Raw genomic sequence first — 20,360 nt, 5'->3', positions numbered from 1 at the left:
GCCAGGGTAGATACGCATCTCTTATCTGCTTTTGTTGAGAGATGGCATCCTGAAACATCGTCATTTCATATGCCATTCGGCGAGATGACCATCACGCTAGACGATGTTTCTTGTCTTCTTCATGTACCGATTAGGGGCCAGCTGGTTGCCCCGATGTTGTTGTCACCGATTATGATGCTATCCATCTAGCTGTTGAGTTGTTTGGTGTTTCGCTGAGTGATGCAACTACAGAGGCTTCTGCTGTAAGGGGTCCTTACTATAAATTGGTTTGGTTGAAGCAAGTTTTTGAGCAACAAAGAGCTGCGAATAACTTTACAGGCGCCATGAGAGCATACATGATGTTGCTATTAGGTTGTACCATTCTTGCCGACAAGACTTTTACTCTTGTCGAGGCAAAATATCTTCCACTTTTGAGAGATTTGGTTAGTTGTGGAAGCTATTGCTGGGGGGCAGCTGCACTGGTTACTCTGTACAGATACTTAGAGGATGCCTCATTTTATTCATGCAAGCAGCTTGGCGGTTATGCCTTTCTTCTTCAGGTTTAAAATTTTACTTATTATTTAATTATACTTAATATCTAATATTTTAGTTTAATTTAGTTTATTATAATTTAGTTTAATTTATAATAGTAACTTTTACTTTTGTTTCAGTGTTGGATTCATGAGTACTTTCCAACTGTTGGAAAGAGAGGTACTTCTGGGTTTTGTGGCATTGATAGTCCGATGGCTAGGGCGATGAAATGGGAATATAGGCAGGGGACGCAAAAAGTGGCTGACATCCGAGCTGTGTTAGTTCAGTTGACTCCTCACGATATTGTCTGGCGCCCTTTTGAGGATCATCGGGTGCACCGTCCTTTTGATGATATCTGTTTGTATCGGGGTGGTTTGAAGTGGCTTGGTACTGTAGTTCTATATTTACCTGACAGATGCTTGCGTCAGTTTGGATACAGACAGTACATACCGACTGCTCCTCCTAATGTAGACACACTTGATGTGGATGTTGAGTGGGCTACATATATGCAGAGTGTGTTGCAGGTGACCCGATCCCACGATGATCCCCCAGCTGCTTTTGCCACCATGCCATACGAGACAGACGATGATTATTTGCCGTGGTATTATACGGTGTCACATCCTCGTTTGAGAGCACCACAGGATGATGAGCCGATGGAGGTACCAGTGCCTGTCTATGACGAAGGACCGTCAGACCCGAGATTATCATATATATCTCATGAGCTTCATCATTACTTACAGCGTCATCAGGCTGTTCCTGAAGACGAACAGTTTCTGGAGATATTTAGAGCACTCAGACTTGCACAGGGCGGACCATTACCTAGGGAAGGTCCAATTACTTATGACAATGAGTCTGATTGATGTCACATTTTATGTTTATATTTATGTTTTAGTTTGAGACTTATGTATTGTTATGAGACTTGTAGACGTCTGTATTATTATAAGACTTATAGTTTGAGATTAACTATTTATAATCCATTTGTCAACATATTAAAATCCAATAGCATAAAATCATACTAAATAGTACCAATGTTTTAATATCATAAAATCAAACTAAATAATGTCAATGTTGTAATATCATAAAATCAATCTAAGCTGACATATTTTGGCAGTATAGGCATAAGCCGTTGCCAATGTTGTAACCGCCCGGCAAATCCTTCCATCCAAGAAGTCGCATCTTTTGTGCGATATTTCTTCCATTCATTTGTGACAGGTGAAAACGGGAATCCTTCATTCATGTTTACCTACATATAAAATAAATATCAGAAAAAGTCAAATAGTGATTGAATGTAACAAAATTGTGTTACTAATTACCTGAACCCAATGATTTCCATTGACAAATCCGATGCAGTAAATGGATGCATTAGGTGAATGTGCACTCGTCATAGGAAAGTAACTCAAACTAGGGTGACCTAAAGAGACGAGAACAACGTTATACCGATTAGCTATTAGATAGCCTAACTCAGGTAACGTCATCCATTTATTTGGTGGTTGTTGTCCTAAAGTTTCTATCACCAACGATGATCTCACTGTTGGAAGGCGTTCACCAAATAAATCCTCATACAACTTGCTTCTAGGACCTATAATTTCTTTCTCCAAATCCCGACGAACCATTGACCATCCATCTGTGCCATAACCATGCAAAGATGCAATGGCTCTAAACCCACAATTTCCATCATCTCTTACATCAACAATGTCATCAATAAATGGTCTGATGTAATCTGGAAATTGTACAATGTATTTATCAAATTCTCTATTTTTTTATGTTTGGGATAGTTGTGAATATAACCTCTTTGAAGATTTTTGAGAACTCAAATGTGCTTGATCAACATACTCATATCCTGAAGGATCACGATAAACATCATATCCCACAGGTCTCTTCCCTTTTTTCTTAACCCCTCCTTTGGTTTTAATTTTTTCAGGCGGTGGACACATCTTTGTTGTAGTTGGATAAGCAATCTCACACACTCTGCTTTTTAATGCTCTTTTTTCGACAACATCTAATGACCTCCACATTTTCCAAATTTCATCGATTGCATTTGTCATGTCTATTTCTGATCCATCATCTGCATCTATATCTTGATTTCCTTCCATACTTAGTTTCCTCCAATGAATATGAATAGCCTCAATTGGTATCGCATCACCACTCAATGTATATCTCCCTAACTCACAAGCACATGGTAACCCATATACTTTTCTATGAGTACATCCACACTTTTGCGTATCGGTACCCACCATGTCAATCCTCAACCACTCTTCAGCAATCTGCCTCAATGCAGCTTTTGATACTGAACCACGCAAATTTGAATAAAAAGGACTAGTATGTGCATGCTCAACTTCATAAAAACTCTTATGAAATGAAGCTCTAATGTTGCCCACTTGTATCTTGATATTGTCATTCATAGCCTCCCAACATTTGCATAAATCACCTAAGCTATTCTCTAACATAATCAATACAATAGGAAACATATTCAACAACTTCACTGATTCTGGATGTGCCCAAAAAATATCTCTCACAACTTCTGACTCATCCTTTTTCCTACTCCAGTAAACATAACCTGATTCTTCAACCAACTTGAGCAATTGTTGCATTTCTGTTCTAGGACCCCTTATGTCTTTTTGTATCTTACTCTTATGTTTGTATATTTGCGTGATCCGAGTGACATTCTCCGGGTCACGCTCTTGCAATGACAATAATATGTGTCTTGGTGGAACATGGCGTTTTGTCAAATCAACAATATGTTGCTTATCATCTGTATTTAGTCGACTTACGAAAGCATGACCTTCAAATCTATCAGGTAAGCCGTGGTTGTGTACTCCGCATTTTACATCGATCTTCCATCCAGAACCATCTTTCGATGGTGTTGACCTAATTTTGAAAGGACAACCACATCTCTTACTAGCACTTTGGGTTTCGCTATCTGTTTTTTTGTATTTTCCACCTCTATCACAACCAAATACTAATTTATCACTTCTTCCTCGCTTGCCTGTTTTGATATCTGAACGAGCTATTATAACTGTCACTTAATTCCTGATTCCAACATCCTTAATCCAACTTATCGCCTCTTCTCTTGTAGCAAATTTTTGACCAGTTACAAAAACATCAGTTGTATCCACACATGTTTGAGTTACATCGCATTTCTTCAAAGGAGGATCCACACCTAAATATATATAATTAATTTAGTTTAATATATAATTAAAAAAATTAAAAAATTAAAATTAAAGTAATTTAAAAAAAAACGATTTTTTTTTTTGAAAAACAAGAACCGGAATACCCACAAAGGGGATATCCGGTTGGGACACACAACAAACCGGAATACCCATCCCTGGGATATCCGGTTGATGAAAGTTGAAAAAAACAAACCGGATCACCCACCCTTGGGTTGTCCGCTTTTTTATTACACTAACCGGAATACTGCATGTTTGGTTATCCGGTTCAGGCAACGTAACAGTCTCCAAGTCTCTCCCCACCGTCCGTACAAACAGTAACAATGAAAAAATAAAAAATAAAAATAAAAAGTTAAAAGTAAAAAAGAATAAAATTGGAATTTTTAAAAAATTGTATGGGTATTGGAATAAACGTAGGGATACGGGGTATAATTTTTCACAAAGATGGATAGAGCATGCTAAAAAATGTTGGACTATAAACAAATACAAACCCAATTGTAAAAAAAAAAAAAAAATTAAGTTTTCTAAATATCCCTTCTTAAAAAAAAAAAAACAAACTACCAACCCTAAACAATCCAACCGTTTGCTTAATATATTCATTTTATTTCTCTTTTTCTTCTCTTAATAGAAACCTTTTTGAAAGAGTCTAGTGGTGTTACTTTTTAAGTTATATTTCCGTTTTGTTGTCTTTCTGGGGTATAGAGTTTTCTTTATGTTTTTCTATTTTTCTAATAAAAAATAAAAACGTAAAATTCCAACTTATTCCAATTTCAATCATTATATTCAAACATTGGAATCTACCACCCAAATCGAAGACGACCGTTCTTGTTCAGATGCAAAGGTTGCGTATGCCACGTTGGACAGATATTTCCAACCATTCAATAAACCCCATTTCCAGGAATCTTCCCATCACAACCGACCAATTGAATAATTGTCCAAACCAAACATCCTTCACTTTCAGAACGCGCTTTCTTCTTTTTATTTTCCTTCTTCCTCAATTAAAAATAAGCACTTAACTAACATTAAATAATTTTAAAGAACAATTTAATATTTCTTATATTTAATTCCCAACTTTTCATAATCTTACAATTTTAAGACCAAAAAGCTAGTTTACTGCAATAAAAAAATTTACAACAAAAAAAACAGACTAAGAAGAACAGCATAGATAATCAAAGAAATTGTCTCTTTTTTTTTTTCATTTAATAATATATTTATATTATACCGTTGTTATTATGTATAACATGATCATGATGATCACATGGTATCATCTTCATCAGATAACATCACAATCACAATCACCATCATCATCATCATCGTCGTCATCACCGCTGCATCTCCATCATACACGAAAACTCCTCGAAACAGACAAACCCGTCTCTGTTTTTATCAACCCCCGCTATCATACGCCGGCACTCCTCTAACGTGCACCGTTCATCCCCAATCGCTCTAAAAACCCTCAACAACTCCTCCGCCGAGATTCTCCCATCCCGATCCGTATCAAACACCTCAAACGCTTCCCTCAGTTCCTCCTCCGGGTTCGGGTTCGAGCTAACCGAACCGGATCCAATCCGGTTCATGATCGATTCCACGCTTATGCATCCTCTACCGTCGCTGTCAACTTCACTTATCATCATCTCGATTTCCTCAGAGCTCGGCGGCCGAGCTCCAAGGCGCGTGAGAACGGATTCAAGCTCTTGCCGCGAAACGACTCCGTCGTTGTCGCGATCGATTAACTGGAAGGCTTGTGCGAGCTCCCATTGGACTTCGACGGTGACGTCGGACCACGAGCTGGATGACGCTTCGGGGAGGACGCTGGTAGGTGTTTGAGAGCCTCCTGTGACGGCTTTGTGAGTGGAGTCATCGGAGGAAGAAGCTGACCCAAATGAAAGCGGGTCGGATCTTGATACGGAGGATTTTTCTTTCTTGGAACGGAAAAGGCGTTTGGGAGAGAGGCTTTTAGGGTTAATGAACTTCATTGGAATTGAGATGGAAAATGAAAGAATGGATGGAATTGAGAAGAAAGAAAGAGGAGGGATAAGAAGAAGAGAAGAGAAGGAGAATTGTGTTGTGAGGGGAAAGTGAGAGGAAGGTGAAGGGGTTAAATGGGTGCAGTGAAGGCAGGAGTAGCAGGTCCATTCTTTTCTCGAGTGTAGCTTCCACGAAGTTTCCTATCATTAATAGTTTGATTGAAAAAAGTGTGTGTATATATAATTTTTTTTTTGAATTTTTTGTTCTTTATTCGTTGTCATTAATTAATCTTAGTTGTTGTCACGAAAAATATTTAAATTGATTAAATAAAAGAGTAAATCATTTTTTCTTCGTTGTGTGTATTTTTTTAAGGTGTGGTCAATATTAAATTAGGGCAATGCTAACGAGTGCCCCAGGGGCACTGGTTAAGAGTTAAAAAATGGTATGTTTTGTTATTAATACTTGTATTTATTGCATTAAAAATAGAAATAATTGACTTCTTTTAAGTAACAAAATTTATGTTTTATTGAAAATATTTGTATTTAATGAATTGAAAATTGAAATGATTAATTTATTTAGATAATATATTCTTTATTTGGAAACCTTAAAGAGTGCCCCGGGGGCACTCGAGTAATAAAAAACAAACTTTTCACGTATTTTCTTGTTTGAAGTATATTTTTATTAACAAAGAAACTTAATTTAATTTAATTACACTTTGATTATTTTATATATTTATTTTACCATTCTTATCAAAATAGTTTTTCTTTAAAAAAAAGGGAGCCTTTAAGTTTGTAAAATATAACATATGTTGTAATTAAATATGATACGTATTTTGTAACATTTTAGTATTAAGTAAAAAATTTAGCCATTTTTATGGGAGTTGTTTTATGGTGTAACCATAATTGTATGGTGAATGATGAAATATTGTTTGTTATGATGGAGTTGAGTTTCTAATGCAGAGGAGAAAAGACAACTTGTAACATTAACACTTCAACATTTATATAAGTAAGAGAATAAAAAATATGTGATACTGAGAATGAATTTGAATATTTAAGAATTATGCGTCATTCCTTTTAAATAGTGGGAATAGTTCTCAACAAGAAAGCATGAATAATTGTTAACCGTCAAATTAATTTGGATGATCAGTAGAGCTTCTAAAGACAAAATTACTTGTTTCAAGGGGAATATAGGTCTACCTCTTATGCGCGCTTTACCACTTTCACTTTACCATAAAGCCTTTCCTCTTGGGTTTTGTGGACGATCCAAAATAGCTGCCCTAAGCCATTGTCTATGCTTTGTAGGATGAGGGTTTGCCATATATGCTCAAGTTCAGTTTCTTGGTCCGGGGAAGTCAACAACCTTTGATGGTACGTCACCTTCATTGGGAACATGCTCATTTAGTACCTTTCTTGTAATATGTAACGTTTCGTTGGAAATAACCGATGTGTGTCTCTACACTATATGACAATGAGGTTTTCTCCTTTTAGAGTACTTGAGTGCTTTGCACGATCTTCGATGAAATCTCAACTGTTGATGGTGGACAATGGATTATACGATCTTTAATGTATAAAGCGCATATAAGAGGCATTTGAAACAATATTTTATCTTTTTTCTACCTTTAGTCACCTTCAACATAACTTATTTATGCTTTCTACCATCATTATTTCTTGTGAGTTTTGCTGCTCTAGTTTTTTTGTTACGTTCATACGTAATCTTTGTTCATTAGCATTCGACATGCACAAGTAATTGATCAGTCTTCCTTAGGATAAAGCCAACACTTTCCTTTCACTTTTACTTCTTTTTTAGGGTTTCCTGAGTAGTGATATTTCAATACCTCAACTTTTTTTCTTCAAGATATTTCTTTTAATGTAGAACCTTTTTATAGGAGAGTTTGTGTGTAATTTGCTTATTTACCCCATATTGTTCATGTTGGTCTCAATTTCGCAAAGTTTCTTAATATGGAGATTTCGCCATTTGTGCTTCAGAAGGCGAAAAGAGACATCTCAGTTGACTGGGCGGATTGGGAAATATTGATGAACGTATCAGCTTTTTTCCACGAGGTTTGCTTATACTACGCTTAGAATGATGTGGAGCCTTCATCCAATGGCGGAGTGTTTCCAATAGATAAAGACAAAAGGATATGTAACAAATATGGAAGGTGCATCATCCCCTTCCACAAGTGTTTATAACTATTGTATATTGAAATTATGGTGCAGTAGACCCAGATGTCCTATAGGATGTTGAGACATCCAGTCTGTCATGAAATACACAGGCAAGGTATAAACAATTTCACGCAGTACTGAAAGGTAAAGAACACAAGTGATTGTTAACCCAGTTCGGAGCAGCTCTCCTACTCTAGGGGCATACCAAGCCAGGAATGAAGTTCACTATCAACAATATCAATTCGAAGCTAAATAAACTTCAGTTTACAACTTCTCACTTAATCACTACCCAATGCATTACTTCTACCTAAGACTCACTTAGTTATGAGACCCTCCTCAAATCCCTTCAATCACAAACAATGATACCAATCTCAGAAGACTCACTTCCATGACAATACCTAGCCAAGACTCTTGACTAAGAACAATAACTTCGAGTTGCTTCATAGCTTCCTCCAAGAACAATACACCTCTTTTCTACAAGCTTCAAGGTGGACACTACTTCTCTTGCTTCACAGCTTCGAGAAGGACATGGTGATCTTCCCATAACCCGGGAGATTCACCTTGACAAACCCTAGACTTCTACATCTTGAGCCGTACTAAACTAGGTTACAAATCCTTATATTTATATCTTATACCCAACTGGATTTGGGCTTCTAAAAACAACAAATATGTTGTTACAAATTAGCAGTAACTTCCAAGAATATCTCCTTATTTAGAAACTATATAAAGCTGTATATTCTTCAAATATTCTATTTGATTCTTCTGACCTTTTAAACATATAACGCCTTATATGATTGCATCATATTGTAGCAACCTGGTCTAAAAATTTAGATTTTAGAGTCGCCACCTATTCTGCCATGGCGAATAGGAAACCCTACGAAGTTTAGAGATCTGGATAAGTTATTATAATCTGGTCAAGGGAAGGTGTTAGGCACCCTTAACCCTTTCCTAAGGTTTTATTTAAGGTAAAGGTTTATGGCTTAAAAGTATTAAGGTAAGGTTTATGGCTTAAAAGTATTAAGGTAAGGTTTATGGCTAATAAAGAAAGGTGACAGACAGTTAAATAGGGCAAATGTTAACCTTATTGAAATTTTGGGGAAGGGGACTCGCCTTGTTACCAAGTGCCTACGTACCTCCTTATGGAGGATCAGAGTCTACGTAGTTCGGGGTATGTTGGTGTTTTTTTAGAGGTTGTATGCCTTTGAAGTTTGTATGTTAAAGTGTATTTTAAACTACCGTACGCAGTTTGGTAATTGTCGCAGTTTTGTGTAATTCGCAGTTTGTGAAGATGTTAAAAGTTTATTATATGGCATACAACCCTTTTTAATATTTTGAAATTTTATTAATCGCGTTGATCAAATGATTTGATCAACATAATTAACAAATTAGTAAAGAATTACTAATTATCGTAACCAATTGAATTGATTAAAACCTTTAGTAAATAAAACCAGTTTAAATAAATTAAAGTAAATTTGAATAATTGATTATTAATCATCATAATCAATTGATTTGATTAAAACAATTATTAAATCGACCCTAATATAAATTAGCTTGACAAAAATTAATTTTGGTCGCTAATCATCGTAATCGATTAAAACAATTAACGAATTAAACCTTAAGTGTGCATGTAAAATTATATCCAATTATTAATATCAATTTGAACATTTTTAATCAGAAGAAATATTATTAATCAGCGCGACTATTAAACATAATCAAACCAAATAACAATTATTTAAAATTAATCATGTAATTTAAAACAATTAATTATTCTTTCTTTTAACTAGAACGCAAGAGGTGTATTTTTTTGTTTAATATTAATCCAGGGGGTGTTAATTTAACCCTAAGTTGAAGAACCCTAACCCTAAATTTCCAGAAACCAACATCAAAACACACATGCATTCGACATAAAAACTTAAGCTAAGTGTCTCGGGTTACCTTTTATCTTGAATTCTGGATCGTGTAAGCTCCAATCTCCTTATTAATCCTATTCTTTTTTGCTCGCAGGTGTCGGTGCAAGGTTGAAGGCGTCACGCTTCAACACCCTTCTCCGATCTCTCTTTCTCCGTCTTTTAGATTAGGGTTTCTTCTCCATCCCCTTTTCTGTAGACTTAGGTTTCTTATTTATAGCCTTAGGGTTAATTCATATTAGGAATGATTCAATTTGTTGTAAATTAGATTTGATTTAGTTTCGTTATAATTTTGATTTGATTTTTTATAAATTAGATTTGCTTTGTAATTGATTGTAATATATTTGATTTGTTGTAAATTGATTCATGAAATAAGATTTGATTTTATTTTAGGTTTTGCTTTAGGTTTTTAGGATTTGATTCAATTTGTAAATTAGATTGATCCTGTATTTGGACTTTTATTGTATATTTGATTCATAAGATTTGATTTTGAGAATAATAATGATTAATAGTAATATTAATATAATTTATATAATAGATTTGTTTTTAATGATAATACTAACTAAATAATAAAATAAAGATAATAATTTATATATAGTTTGTATAAAAAGAAATTAATGTTAGAAAAAAACATATTTTAAATAGGGAAATACCGAAATATATAATTTAAACCAAAAAATTAAAAATTAAAAATTAGGAACAAGTTAACGGGCCTAAATTTTCAATTGGGCTCAAAGGACATCCTATAGATACACCCCCACATTCAATTAGAAGGTTTTTTTTATAAGAGATTTGGTTTAACAATACAAATGTTAAACCCCATAACTCCTAATTTAGACACCCTCAATAAATTAATAGACGTGAATCGTATCGGGTAAATTTTTGGGTATGACACATATCTCTGAATATATATGTGATTGTTAAATCATAACAAATTTAACTTATCCACTTCAGTTCAGGAACGATGTTGTATGCTATTATATAGAAAATCTCATATGATATATCATTCCAGATGTCGAGACATCTCAACACAACATGTCTTAACATGAGAGAGGACTTCTTGCTCAACCTGTTCCAGTCAACATGTTAATTCAGCCTATCTACTAAACATGCTTTATTTGTTTTACTAAAATTAATGTCAATCCTAAAGCTAGAGTACTTACATATATCATATTTTCCATTCAACACGTTTCTTGTGATAATCACGATCTTTATTGTATTGGATTATATATACTATCAGCAATAAATCACCGTCTTTATTGTATCGCATTATATATATATCGCCGTCGATGAATCACCGTCTTTACCATATCGTATTATATATATTATTGCAGATGAATCACCGTCTTTAATGTATCACATTACATATACCGATGATGATGAATCACCTTCTTTCGTATCATGTTATTAATATTATCACTGATGAATCACCGTTTTATCGTATCATATTATATTAGCCGTCATCGATGAATCACTGTCTTTCTTGTCATATTATATATATCGTCGTCGATGATTCACCGTCTTTACCGTATCATATTATATATATCGTCTCACATGAATCACCGTCTATCGTATCATATTATATATAGTCGTCGATGAATCACCGTCTTTGATAGTATTCTATATATCGTTGCCACATAATCACATTCAAGAAGTCCCACAGTTGATTTGCAGACTTTATTTATTTTTTATGTAATGGAACTTATGCTAATTATAAAAAAAAATCAATTGAAATAGCAGACATGTAATTCTTTAAAGATATTTTCAGATTCAAAGTTGCAGAATTTTGAATGATATCGTCGCGGCAGAATTTTATTTTCTGCTACTAAAGTAGTGAGAGATATAATCCAGATTCAAAGTTACATCGCACGTCTGTGTATATTACATGCCCATTGCTTAAATTAAAGTATACTACATGCTTTTTCATGATTGTATACTACATGCTCAAATTACAGCACACTTAAACTACATATAGAAAATTAGCAATATAACCTGTAACAGAACGTGTTATATAACACATAACAATGCTATCAATTTTCAAACTTTCTAAAGCATGTTATACAAATAGAAGTAATAATGTAACTCTTAAAATCCAAACACATTCAAAGTTATAATCCAAACACATCCAAAATTATAACCCAAAATTAAAATGAAAATTTTGTTGGACAATTACGACTATCACGGGATGCATATCGCTTACAAGTTTTACAAACTCTTGTTCTCTTTTATTTTTCTTCTATAGCCTTCTCTTTTCCCCCTTTAATTCTTTTTCCACAACCTTTAGTATGTGAAGGTTAGGGTGGAATAACTTTTGTTTCCTTAGATACATTACAACCAGCAAAAGCCTCTAACTCATCCAAAGGTTTTGGTATGATGTCACTGTTCATATTAGCCATTTTCAATTCAATGCTACAACCCTCATTGAAAATTAGGAGCAGTTTCTCTTTATTTGAACCAGCCATATGCATGCATTTAAATAATTGTGCCCATGCTTTTGAAACTAACTTCTAGTGACATAATAAACGAGTCAACGACGGTATAAGTGTACGTGGATGAAATAACTTTCACTTAAAGTGGAGCATAGTGGATGGATTCATACTTAAAAGGAAAATTATTAAAATATAAGTGTAAGTTAAAAGTTCTACATTTCTTTAAAAAAGTGGAGGACTCACACACTTATTATCTTAAACTTTTACATAAATATATTGTGTCTCTCATTTTTTTTGAGTAAAACTTTGATCTAACGCGGATATTTTCCATTAGAAACTATATTAGAGTACTTGCCTACTAAATATTAAAACATTAAAATATATATTAAATACAAAAATATTCAATTCAATTCACTATCAACTAATTTTAAGAATTTGATTGACGTTGTCAGTATGTTAATTCTTTCATCTTGATAGGTAAGAGCAATTTAGTGGGAGTAACTAAAATGGGTAAACTAAAGTATTTTTGTGGGCCCAAAGTGATTTGTAGGATTTAAAAAATTTATAGTTGATTTGAGTAGTTTTTACTTTAATGGTGGTTGTTTATGAAGAACCAAAACTTGACCCCAGATTGTCATATATTTGAATGCCAATTAATGTTATGCTGAAGTATAACGGCAGTTGAATATTTTTTTAATACCAAATATTATTGCAATAGTGTTAGTTATCGTTGGCTATGAAAAGCGCGATAATCTATAGCTACTGCCACATAGATTTAATGCAATGTTGGTATACTATAAATACAGTCAACTATGACAAATCAAATGATTAACTCACCCACGTTAAAGATGCCCTAAGGAAATGAGAAGAAATTTAAAGGACTGAAAGAACAAGACAAGGAGCTATATATGACGAACACTTCCACATGACCAATACATTTGATAAAATGGAATGTTGCATGTGATGACAAGTAACAAGGTATATGAAGTGCACATGGTGTTAGTATTGGCCCAATTAAACCGGAGGTCTTGTTTTATTTAAAAAAGCCCCAAATTTTATTTAAAAAAATACAATTATAATAATTTAAAATAATATATAAAAAATATATGTATATATTAATAAAAATATTTAATTATAATTATTTTGATCTTGATCAATCTCATATTTTAAATTTATTGGGTTTTTATCATAATATTCTTTTGATTTACTAAATTTTTTATAACAATTTTAATATTTATTAATTTTAATGTAAAAAAAATTAAAAATTTTAAGACTTTGGGACCTCCAAAACTTAGGACCTTGTGTTGTAGAGCCTGTTGCGCCTGCACAGGGTCGGGGCTGCATGGTGTGGTGCATGTTTTGCAAAGAACACTTGTTATGGTGCATGCTTTGCAAAGAACACTTGGTGTTTTGCATGGAAGGCAAAATACAAGTGTCTTAATTCATGTAATATACCTTTGGCTTGCTTATCCTCTTGTCTTATTCAAGGAGAAACATCCTCAATCTTTGGAATATCCCACTATTGTAAAGGCGCACACATTCTATGTAGCCATCATGAACAAACATAGAGGCATTATCTAATGTCTCTTGATCCACTCACATCGATGAGTTATCCCATGCGACTCTGCGGCCTTCCGCACTTCAGGTTGGGGGCAAGTTCAAAGCCAACTTTGGTGTTCCTACTAAAATGTGGCAAAATAAGCCACTAAATCAACATTAATCTCCTCTATAAAAGCCCTTGAACTTCTTCTTCAAAAACCCTAATAAAGAGAGTAAGATTTAAGGAAAGGTAAATCTAAGCATTACCTTTTAAAAAGGCAAACTTAGGAGCTCCTACGCTAAAAGATGGGGCACAAATTGGTCAAAGATGAAGGCATATGCGAGAAATACACAACAACACGTGAAATCACAAACGAAGGAAAATAATAAGTGTTTCTAAAAAAAATCAAAAGCATAAAAAAAAGAAGATTAGTGGTCCAAGAATTTATTATATGCACTTTCACGTTAGTGAAGTGCGCGATCTATCACACTAGGAAGTTTAAACCATACCACAAACAATCAAGTTCTTATTAGGGAGTGTTTAGAGCACTTGAGTATCTTAGGATAGAGGGAACATCACTACCATGAGATATATGGACACACATCAGAGCCTCTCTATGAAACTATGTTAATTAAGAGTGAGACATTAATGCATCTATTTCCAATGGTAATGACATCTCATAGAAACTCTTCATCTACTTTTGCTAAACAGTTGACCTAAAGGTGTACATTGCAAATCACTCATTCTACATAATAGAACAAAGTCTTGAGGGATAACTGTTCTAGGCAGTTCGCAAGACCCATATATAAAACTCAAGAGCAAACTCAAGTTGAAAGACATGTAGAGCACATAAGCTTTTGTTCTAATCAGAAGAAGAAAAGTCTACCCTCCAACATATCAATTGGCATCCGGTCCAATTTGACGATTGTCAGCACACCACAACACATCATAGCGAGCAGTTTCAACCAATTTTAAAATATAAGGGTAAAACACATTATTTCATGTATTCAAATTCATTTCACTTACACATTGATAAGTGCCAAAATGTAGTTATTTTGTGTATGTAAATAGTGGCACTTATCGATACTTTTTGTTAATATCGTTTGAATAATTCCCTGTTTTGTGTATATTTGTATCGTTTGTGTTTTATTACGTTTTTGTGAAAGTATGTACCGTTTGATAGTTTTGTTGTCTTTTTGTAGGTATTTTTGCATTTTTGGAGCCTCGAGGAATAAAGTGTCGAAGACACGACTGCAGACGTGTTTTGAAGAAATAAAGTTGTTGTTCTAGTGTAGCTCGCGTCGCGCCGGATAAGGGCGTTTCGCGCGCTTTAGGGGCAAAAGAATAAATTTTCGGCAGAACTGAGGGCGCGTCGCGCCCACTGCTAAATTCTGTTTTTGTATAAATAGTTCAACTTTGTGTTTTTAGGTTTTTATCACCTCTTCTTGGACAAAGTTGAGCTCTGATCCATTCTTTGTAGTTTAGAGGTTCAAGCAACACTATTGGGTGTCTCATCATGTCGATTTAGCTCGGGTGGTCTCCGATTGTGCCGACAAACACAAGAAGTTTCCGCTTATACTTCTTCTTCCCTGTGACCCATTCTAATGGTGGGGTTTGTATGTATATTTTTCCTCTCTTGTATGTATATTTGTTGATCTTGGGATCGTTTATATATTCATTTTACAAATCATCATTGTTTTTGTTCTTGATCTTTTTGCTTAAATGCTTCGGATTTGTGTTGTTTCAGAAATGGACATCATAGATCTTGATTAGGAATTATATCGGTTAGTTTCTAGGTTTCAGACATGGATTTAGAGCTAATAATCGTAATGGGTATTGATTTTAATGCCTCTGTGTTGTTTGTGTCGGTGGAGAAATCGCTGATATGAATAGTACGGTTGAGCTTTCATCGGTGTTGCAGAAATGGACACTGATGTGGCGTCTCGAATGATGCCTGGTGATTTTGATGCGTATTGTGAGTGTTGAGCGATAGATTTTCAGATTTAAGTATTCGACAGGTTAAGTAGAAATACGATTCCAGTCTGAATGCTCTTAGGCTACAATAGATTATTTATGTGCTTTTATTTACTTTTCCCGCATTTTACCTTCCGCACCCAATAATGAAACTTAGAACGCGAGATAGTCGAACGACAGTTCATCTCAACCAATCTCTGTGGACTACGATACGATATAACCTATATCACCCGGTAATAAATAATACCTATTACTTTTTGCTTGCCGCTTTACCGCATCAGCAAAATGGCGCCGTTGCCGGGGATTGGTTTTGAGATTAATCGCATTGCGATGGTTTCACGTTTTAAGTTCCGTAAATATGTCCATATCGTATATTTTGTGCATAGACGCATACTTGTATACTTGTATAGTTATACTTGTTTCGTTTTGTTTGGTGAACTTACTAAACAAGTTGAACTCGGATTAGCTCTTAAAATTGCATATCTTCACTTTTCAACTTGTTTAGTCATTTCACCATTCCGTTGTAAATTGTGTTTTTCTTATTGTTTAAGTATGCGCACATATGTGTTGTTTATGTTTTGTTGTAAACTGTTATCGTTTCGTAACGTTTATTCAAGTGTGTGGTTATGACATTTTCTTTAGGTTGCGTTGAGGCAAAAACATTGACGTATCGTAGGAGAAGCTACTACCGTGCACAATAAAGACGTCGAGCTAACGACGTAAAACGAGCGCTTGTTGGGAGGCACCCCAACGGTTTTATTTTTCTGTAAATGAGTAGTGTAGGTGATAAGTGGAGGTTGCACTGGAAATTCTGGTTTTCTGGACTGGTTTTTCATTTTCTGGTGTAGCGCGCGTCGCGCGTTGTGATGCTTTTGGCCAGTGAATTCTTTTTAATTGTTCGCTTGGCTCGACTCTTTTCCACTTACCCTAAGACTTTATAGTATAGTATTTTATAGTTTTATTTTTTTTTAATTCTTTTGTTTGTGTTTAGATTCAAATTTTGGCCCGTTCGCTTGTGGTTGCATTTGGTAATTCTCCAATTTTGATAGATTCAACATGTCGGTTGTGCGGTAATGATTGATCGAATTCGTACATAGCAAGGTACTCGTTTATCTCTCTCTTTCTATAGCATAGCATGTTTTGGAGACTTTTCATTTGTATAATTTTCATATTACTCATTCTTTTTGCATAACTTGCTCATGACTTGAATCACAATTAGTTTTCCCTTTTTACCATAAATGTGAGGTGACTTTCCATTGTATTTTTTTTTACTAAAAAGATATTCATTCATTCAAATTGAAAAATACATCGATCATTACAAATTCAAGATTGCTAAAAACGGAAAAAGGTGAATCTGCAAACAATCTTGCAACACCTAGGTTAATAGCATACAACGGCAAACTGAAAGTGCCTACAAATATGACAAAATAAAAGTCACCAGAATATTCATACTTCTGGATCTGCAACATTGACGCCCAAGTCTTCTTCAAATCTGCAATGATTTAAAGTAAATGTGTCAATCTGAACCAACAAACACCGTACTAACACGGGAAAACCAACAAACACCGCACAAGACGATGAAAACTTAAAAACACACAAAAGAAGAAGCAAATCTATATGGATAACCACTTATTTAAATAAAAAGAGAAATAAAACGGTGTTGAGTGAGGGGTGATTTCTAGCCAAAAATGGCCAAAAACCACCCCTACGTTGGAATAATGAAAAGAGAGAAAAGTTTAGAGGAGAGAAAAGTTTAGAGATCTTTGGTTGACTTTCCATTGTGTGTATATATATATATATATATATATATATATATATATATATATATATATATATATATATATATATATATATATATATATATATATATATATATATATATATATATATATATATGCGAGAGACCGACAATTCTTGTTTTAACTGGATATTATTATGTTTAATCTTTCGTTTGTATTGATTTTGTGAATGCACGAAAGTGATCAAGGCACTTGTTTGGTTTTGAGCACAACTACCATAGCCAAATATCAATTCACCTTGTGAGTGTGTGACCATTAGTAACCACTTTTGAGCCTTTTGTCAATATCCATATTGTTTTTTCTTAATACTTGTCTATGAGCGCTTGGTTTTCAATTGTGTATGGATGTTTGATTCTTTGTTTTCTTGATCTTCACCTATGATGTTTGGTTGGATTTTTACTTTGCCTTAGAAAGTAGAAAGTATTCACTTGATGTTGTGGTTGAATTCAAGTTGGGGAGAGGATGTTTGCTTGCTTATGTTGTGGTTGATATGAGGTTGGGGAAAGAAAAAGAAAAAGAAAAAAAAGAATGTGAGAAAGAAAGAATAGAAAAGAAAAAAAAAAAAGAGAAAACGTTTAAAAAAGAAAATAACAAAAAGAGTTGAATAAGATTTGTACTAATAAGTATTGCGTTTGGTGTGAAACTTGTGATGAAGAGAAAAGTTGGATTGAAATTCCTTTGTTTGAAACTTTGTGGAAATAATTACTCCCTTAGGTTTAGGAAAGTTTTTGTTTCGATTAGCTTTAGGACTTATCACTTGTTTGTTAACCGAGCCGCAATATAACCTTTAAAGCCCTTGTGATTCGTGTCGTTGCATTTTCGATACTGTTTGTGGATGAATGCATAATTTTATCTTTTGTTTGCAAGTTTGTCGGGTGTGTGTCAAAGTCCTCACCTTTCGGTGTTTTTCATCTACCAATGAATTTTTGCTAGGCGTGATTTGTAACACCCCATATTTTCCGTTTATTAATTTAATTTGGATTTAAATTAATTAATTGGAATTTTAGTATTTTAATTTGGATTTAACTGGAAGATTATGGAATAAGAACTATTGGGCTTATGGTGTAATGTTAGTAAAAGAGGGGTGCTATTTGGTTAGGCCTTTTACTAAGTTGTGTTCATTTTTATTTTATTTTCATAAAATAAGAAAAGAGCCATTTGGGGAGAAAAAGGAAGAACACATGAAAAGGGCAAGAGAAGACAAAGAAGCAAGAACATGAAATGGAAGAAGAGCATTCAAGAAATTCATCGAGGTAAGGGGAGACTCTTCCTTTTAGTACCTCTGATGTGGTCTTAAGGGATAGGTAGATTGATGTATGGTTTGGTTCAATTAGATATTGGGATTGTTAGGTTAGGGTGTTATAATTTGGGTTGAATTGATGCAAATTGTATGATCTATTGGTTAATAATGAGTTTAAATGATGTTTGGTGGTGCATGATTGAATGTATGATGATTGTATGCCTGTATATGCTGTTTAAACTCGATTTTGGAGTGAAAATAGGTGAAATCGCAGGGTCTGTCGCATACTTGAGATTTGGTAAAATCGCAGGTCCGCTAAGCGGAGGGGGGTCTGCTGAGCAGAGGACCCGACCTAGTTAGCTTATGTCTAACGTCGCTAGAGGTCCGCTGAGCGGAGGTCGGAAGGAATTCGCTTCTGCCTCGCGTCGCTGAGCGAACCTTGTTGTGCGGGAATTTTTCTAAAACTTTAAAATGGCGTATCTTTTGATCCGTGAATCTTTTCTTAGTGCCGTTTTGGGCGTTGTGCAAGTAATTAAATGTTTTATATGATGAATGATGAATATGGGCAGTGGCCGACTTTATTTCTTTAAAAACTCGATTTAATTACTTGATGAGAATTAAACATTGCGTGCATATGAAATGTGTGTGACAATGTAATTGATGTGGTGATGAATTGGCTGTGATTATTATTATGATTGTGATGAATGCGTGGATATTTGAATGATGTTGGAAACATGTACATACTTATTTGGTGATGTGGTGTTGAGATGAGTTATTCATCATGATCGGTGATGTTTTAAGTATGATATGTGTGTCCATTCATTCATATGCATTCGGTGATGGATCCCGGTGATGTTTGGATCGATGGTGGACATATTTACCATTGTGCGGAAATTATGTCGGTGGACCGTATCTCGATGATGCGTAGATCAGTCAGGTGGATTGATTCCACGGTTTATTGGTACCACATGCATAGTGTCAGTTGTGTCATATGCATTCTGTTATTTCGTGATTGAATGGATTTCTGTGTTATGTGGTGTAATTTACTATTGTATGAATTGATGAATAATAATAGTGGATCTGAGTATGTATGATTGGATGAACGATATATCATGATGCTTGTTGCTTATGAATTGCATAATATTTACTAATTGAGAATGAGACTCACCCTTACATGTTGACATTTTTAGATTGAGGAGTAACGACATTAGTGTTCGGTGAGGATGACTCGTAGAGTTTATCCGTTTATGTTGGGTAGTGCCGGTCATGCTCTGATTTTGTAACACTGGGGGACGATAGTTTTAGAGTTTTATGAGATTACTCTATTTTATTTGGTGATGAATTGTATTTCCATTTGGTTGTATTTGACGATGTTTCTTATTCCGCTGTGATAAACATGATTGTGTTTTGGTAAATCGTTTCCTAATGAAGCATGACTTTGACCATGGTTGGTTTATTTGTTTTAAATAATTGTGGCACCCTTGTGTTTATGTTTTTACTCTGATATATTGTTTTAAATTTCCGCGGGGTTTAGAAGGGTGTTAAATGATTCGTGATTGAGCTTGTTTTGTTTTAGAATGTTTTGTATGATTTTTGTACTTAGGATTCGTTTCGTTTTCATGTTGTCGTTGTAGGATTGTGGTAAATATTTACTTTGTTCGTAC

General features: G+C 34.4%; 2 protein-coding genes across 2 annotated transcripts; both read right to left on the bottom strand.

Annotated features, from left to right (window-relative positions):
- Positions 1-1,594: 1,594 nt before the first annotated feature.
- Positions 1,595-3,930, bottom strand: LOC131622860 (uncharacterized). The gene is made up of 4 exons (XM_058893881.1): positions 3,918-3,930; positions 2,321-3,496; positions 1,824-2,230; positions 1,595-1,753 (listed from the first exon to the last, which is right to left on the bottom strand). Exons 1-4 carry the CDS (start codon positions 3,928-3,930, stop codon positions 1,595-1,597), a joined length of 1,755 nt encoding a protein of 584 aa, XP_058749864.1.
- Positions 3,931-4,841: 911 nt separating this feature from the next.
- LOC131622934 (probable calcium-binding protein CML36) lies at positions 4,842-5,845 on the bottom strand. The gene has a single exon (XM_058893946.1). It carries the CDS (start codon positions 5,651-5,653, stop codon positions 5,000-5,002), a length of 654 nt encoding a protein of 217 aa, XP_058749929.1. The 5' UTR covers positions 5,654-5,845; the 3' UTR covers positions 4,842-4,999.
- Between the last annotated feature and the right edge of the window lie 14,515 nt (positions 5,846-20,360).

This window comes from Vicia villosa, unplaced genomic scaffold (assembly GCF_029867415.1).
Source record: "Vicia villosa cultivar HV-30 ecotype Madison, WI unplaced genomic scaffold, Vvil1.0 ctg.000045F_1_1_1, whole genome shotgun sequence".
Lineage (NCBI taxonomy): Eukaryota > Viridiplantae > Streptophyta > Magnoliopsida > Fabales > Fabaceae > Vicia > Vicia villosa.
This window is presented reverse-complemented; position numbering and strand designations above follow the sequence as displayed.

Coding starts and splice junctions, on each gene's coding strand:
- LOC131622860 (XM_058893881.1), bottom strand. Junction 2,231..2,320: donor TGTTGATCAAGCACATTTGA/GTTCTCAAAAAT, acceptor TACAATTTCCAG/ATTACATCAGACCATTTATT. Junction 1,754..1,823: donor ATGGAAATCATTGGGTTCAG/GTAATTAGTAAC, acceptor TTTTATATGTAG/GTAAACATGAATGAAGGATT.
- LOC131622934 (XM_058893946.1), bottom strand. CDS start 5,653: ATGAAGTTCATTAACCCTAAAAGCCTCTCTCCCAAACGCCTTTTCCGT.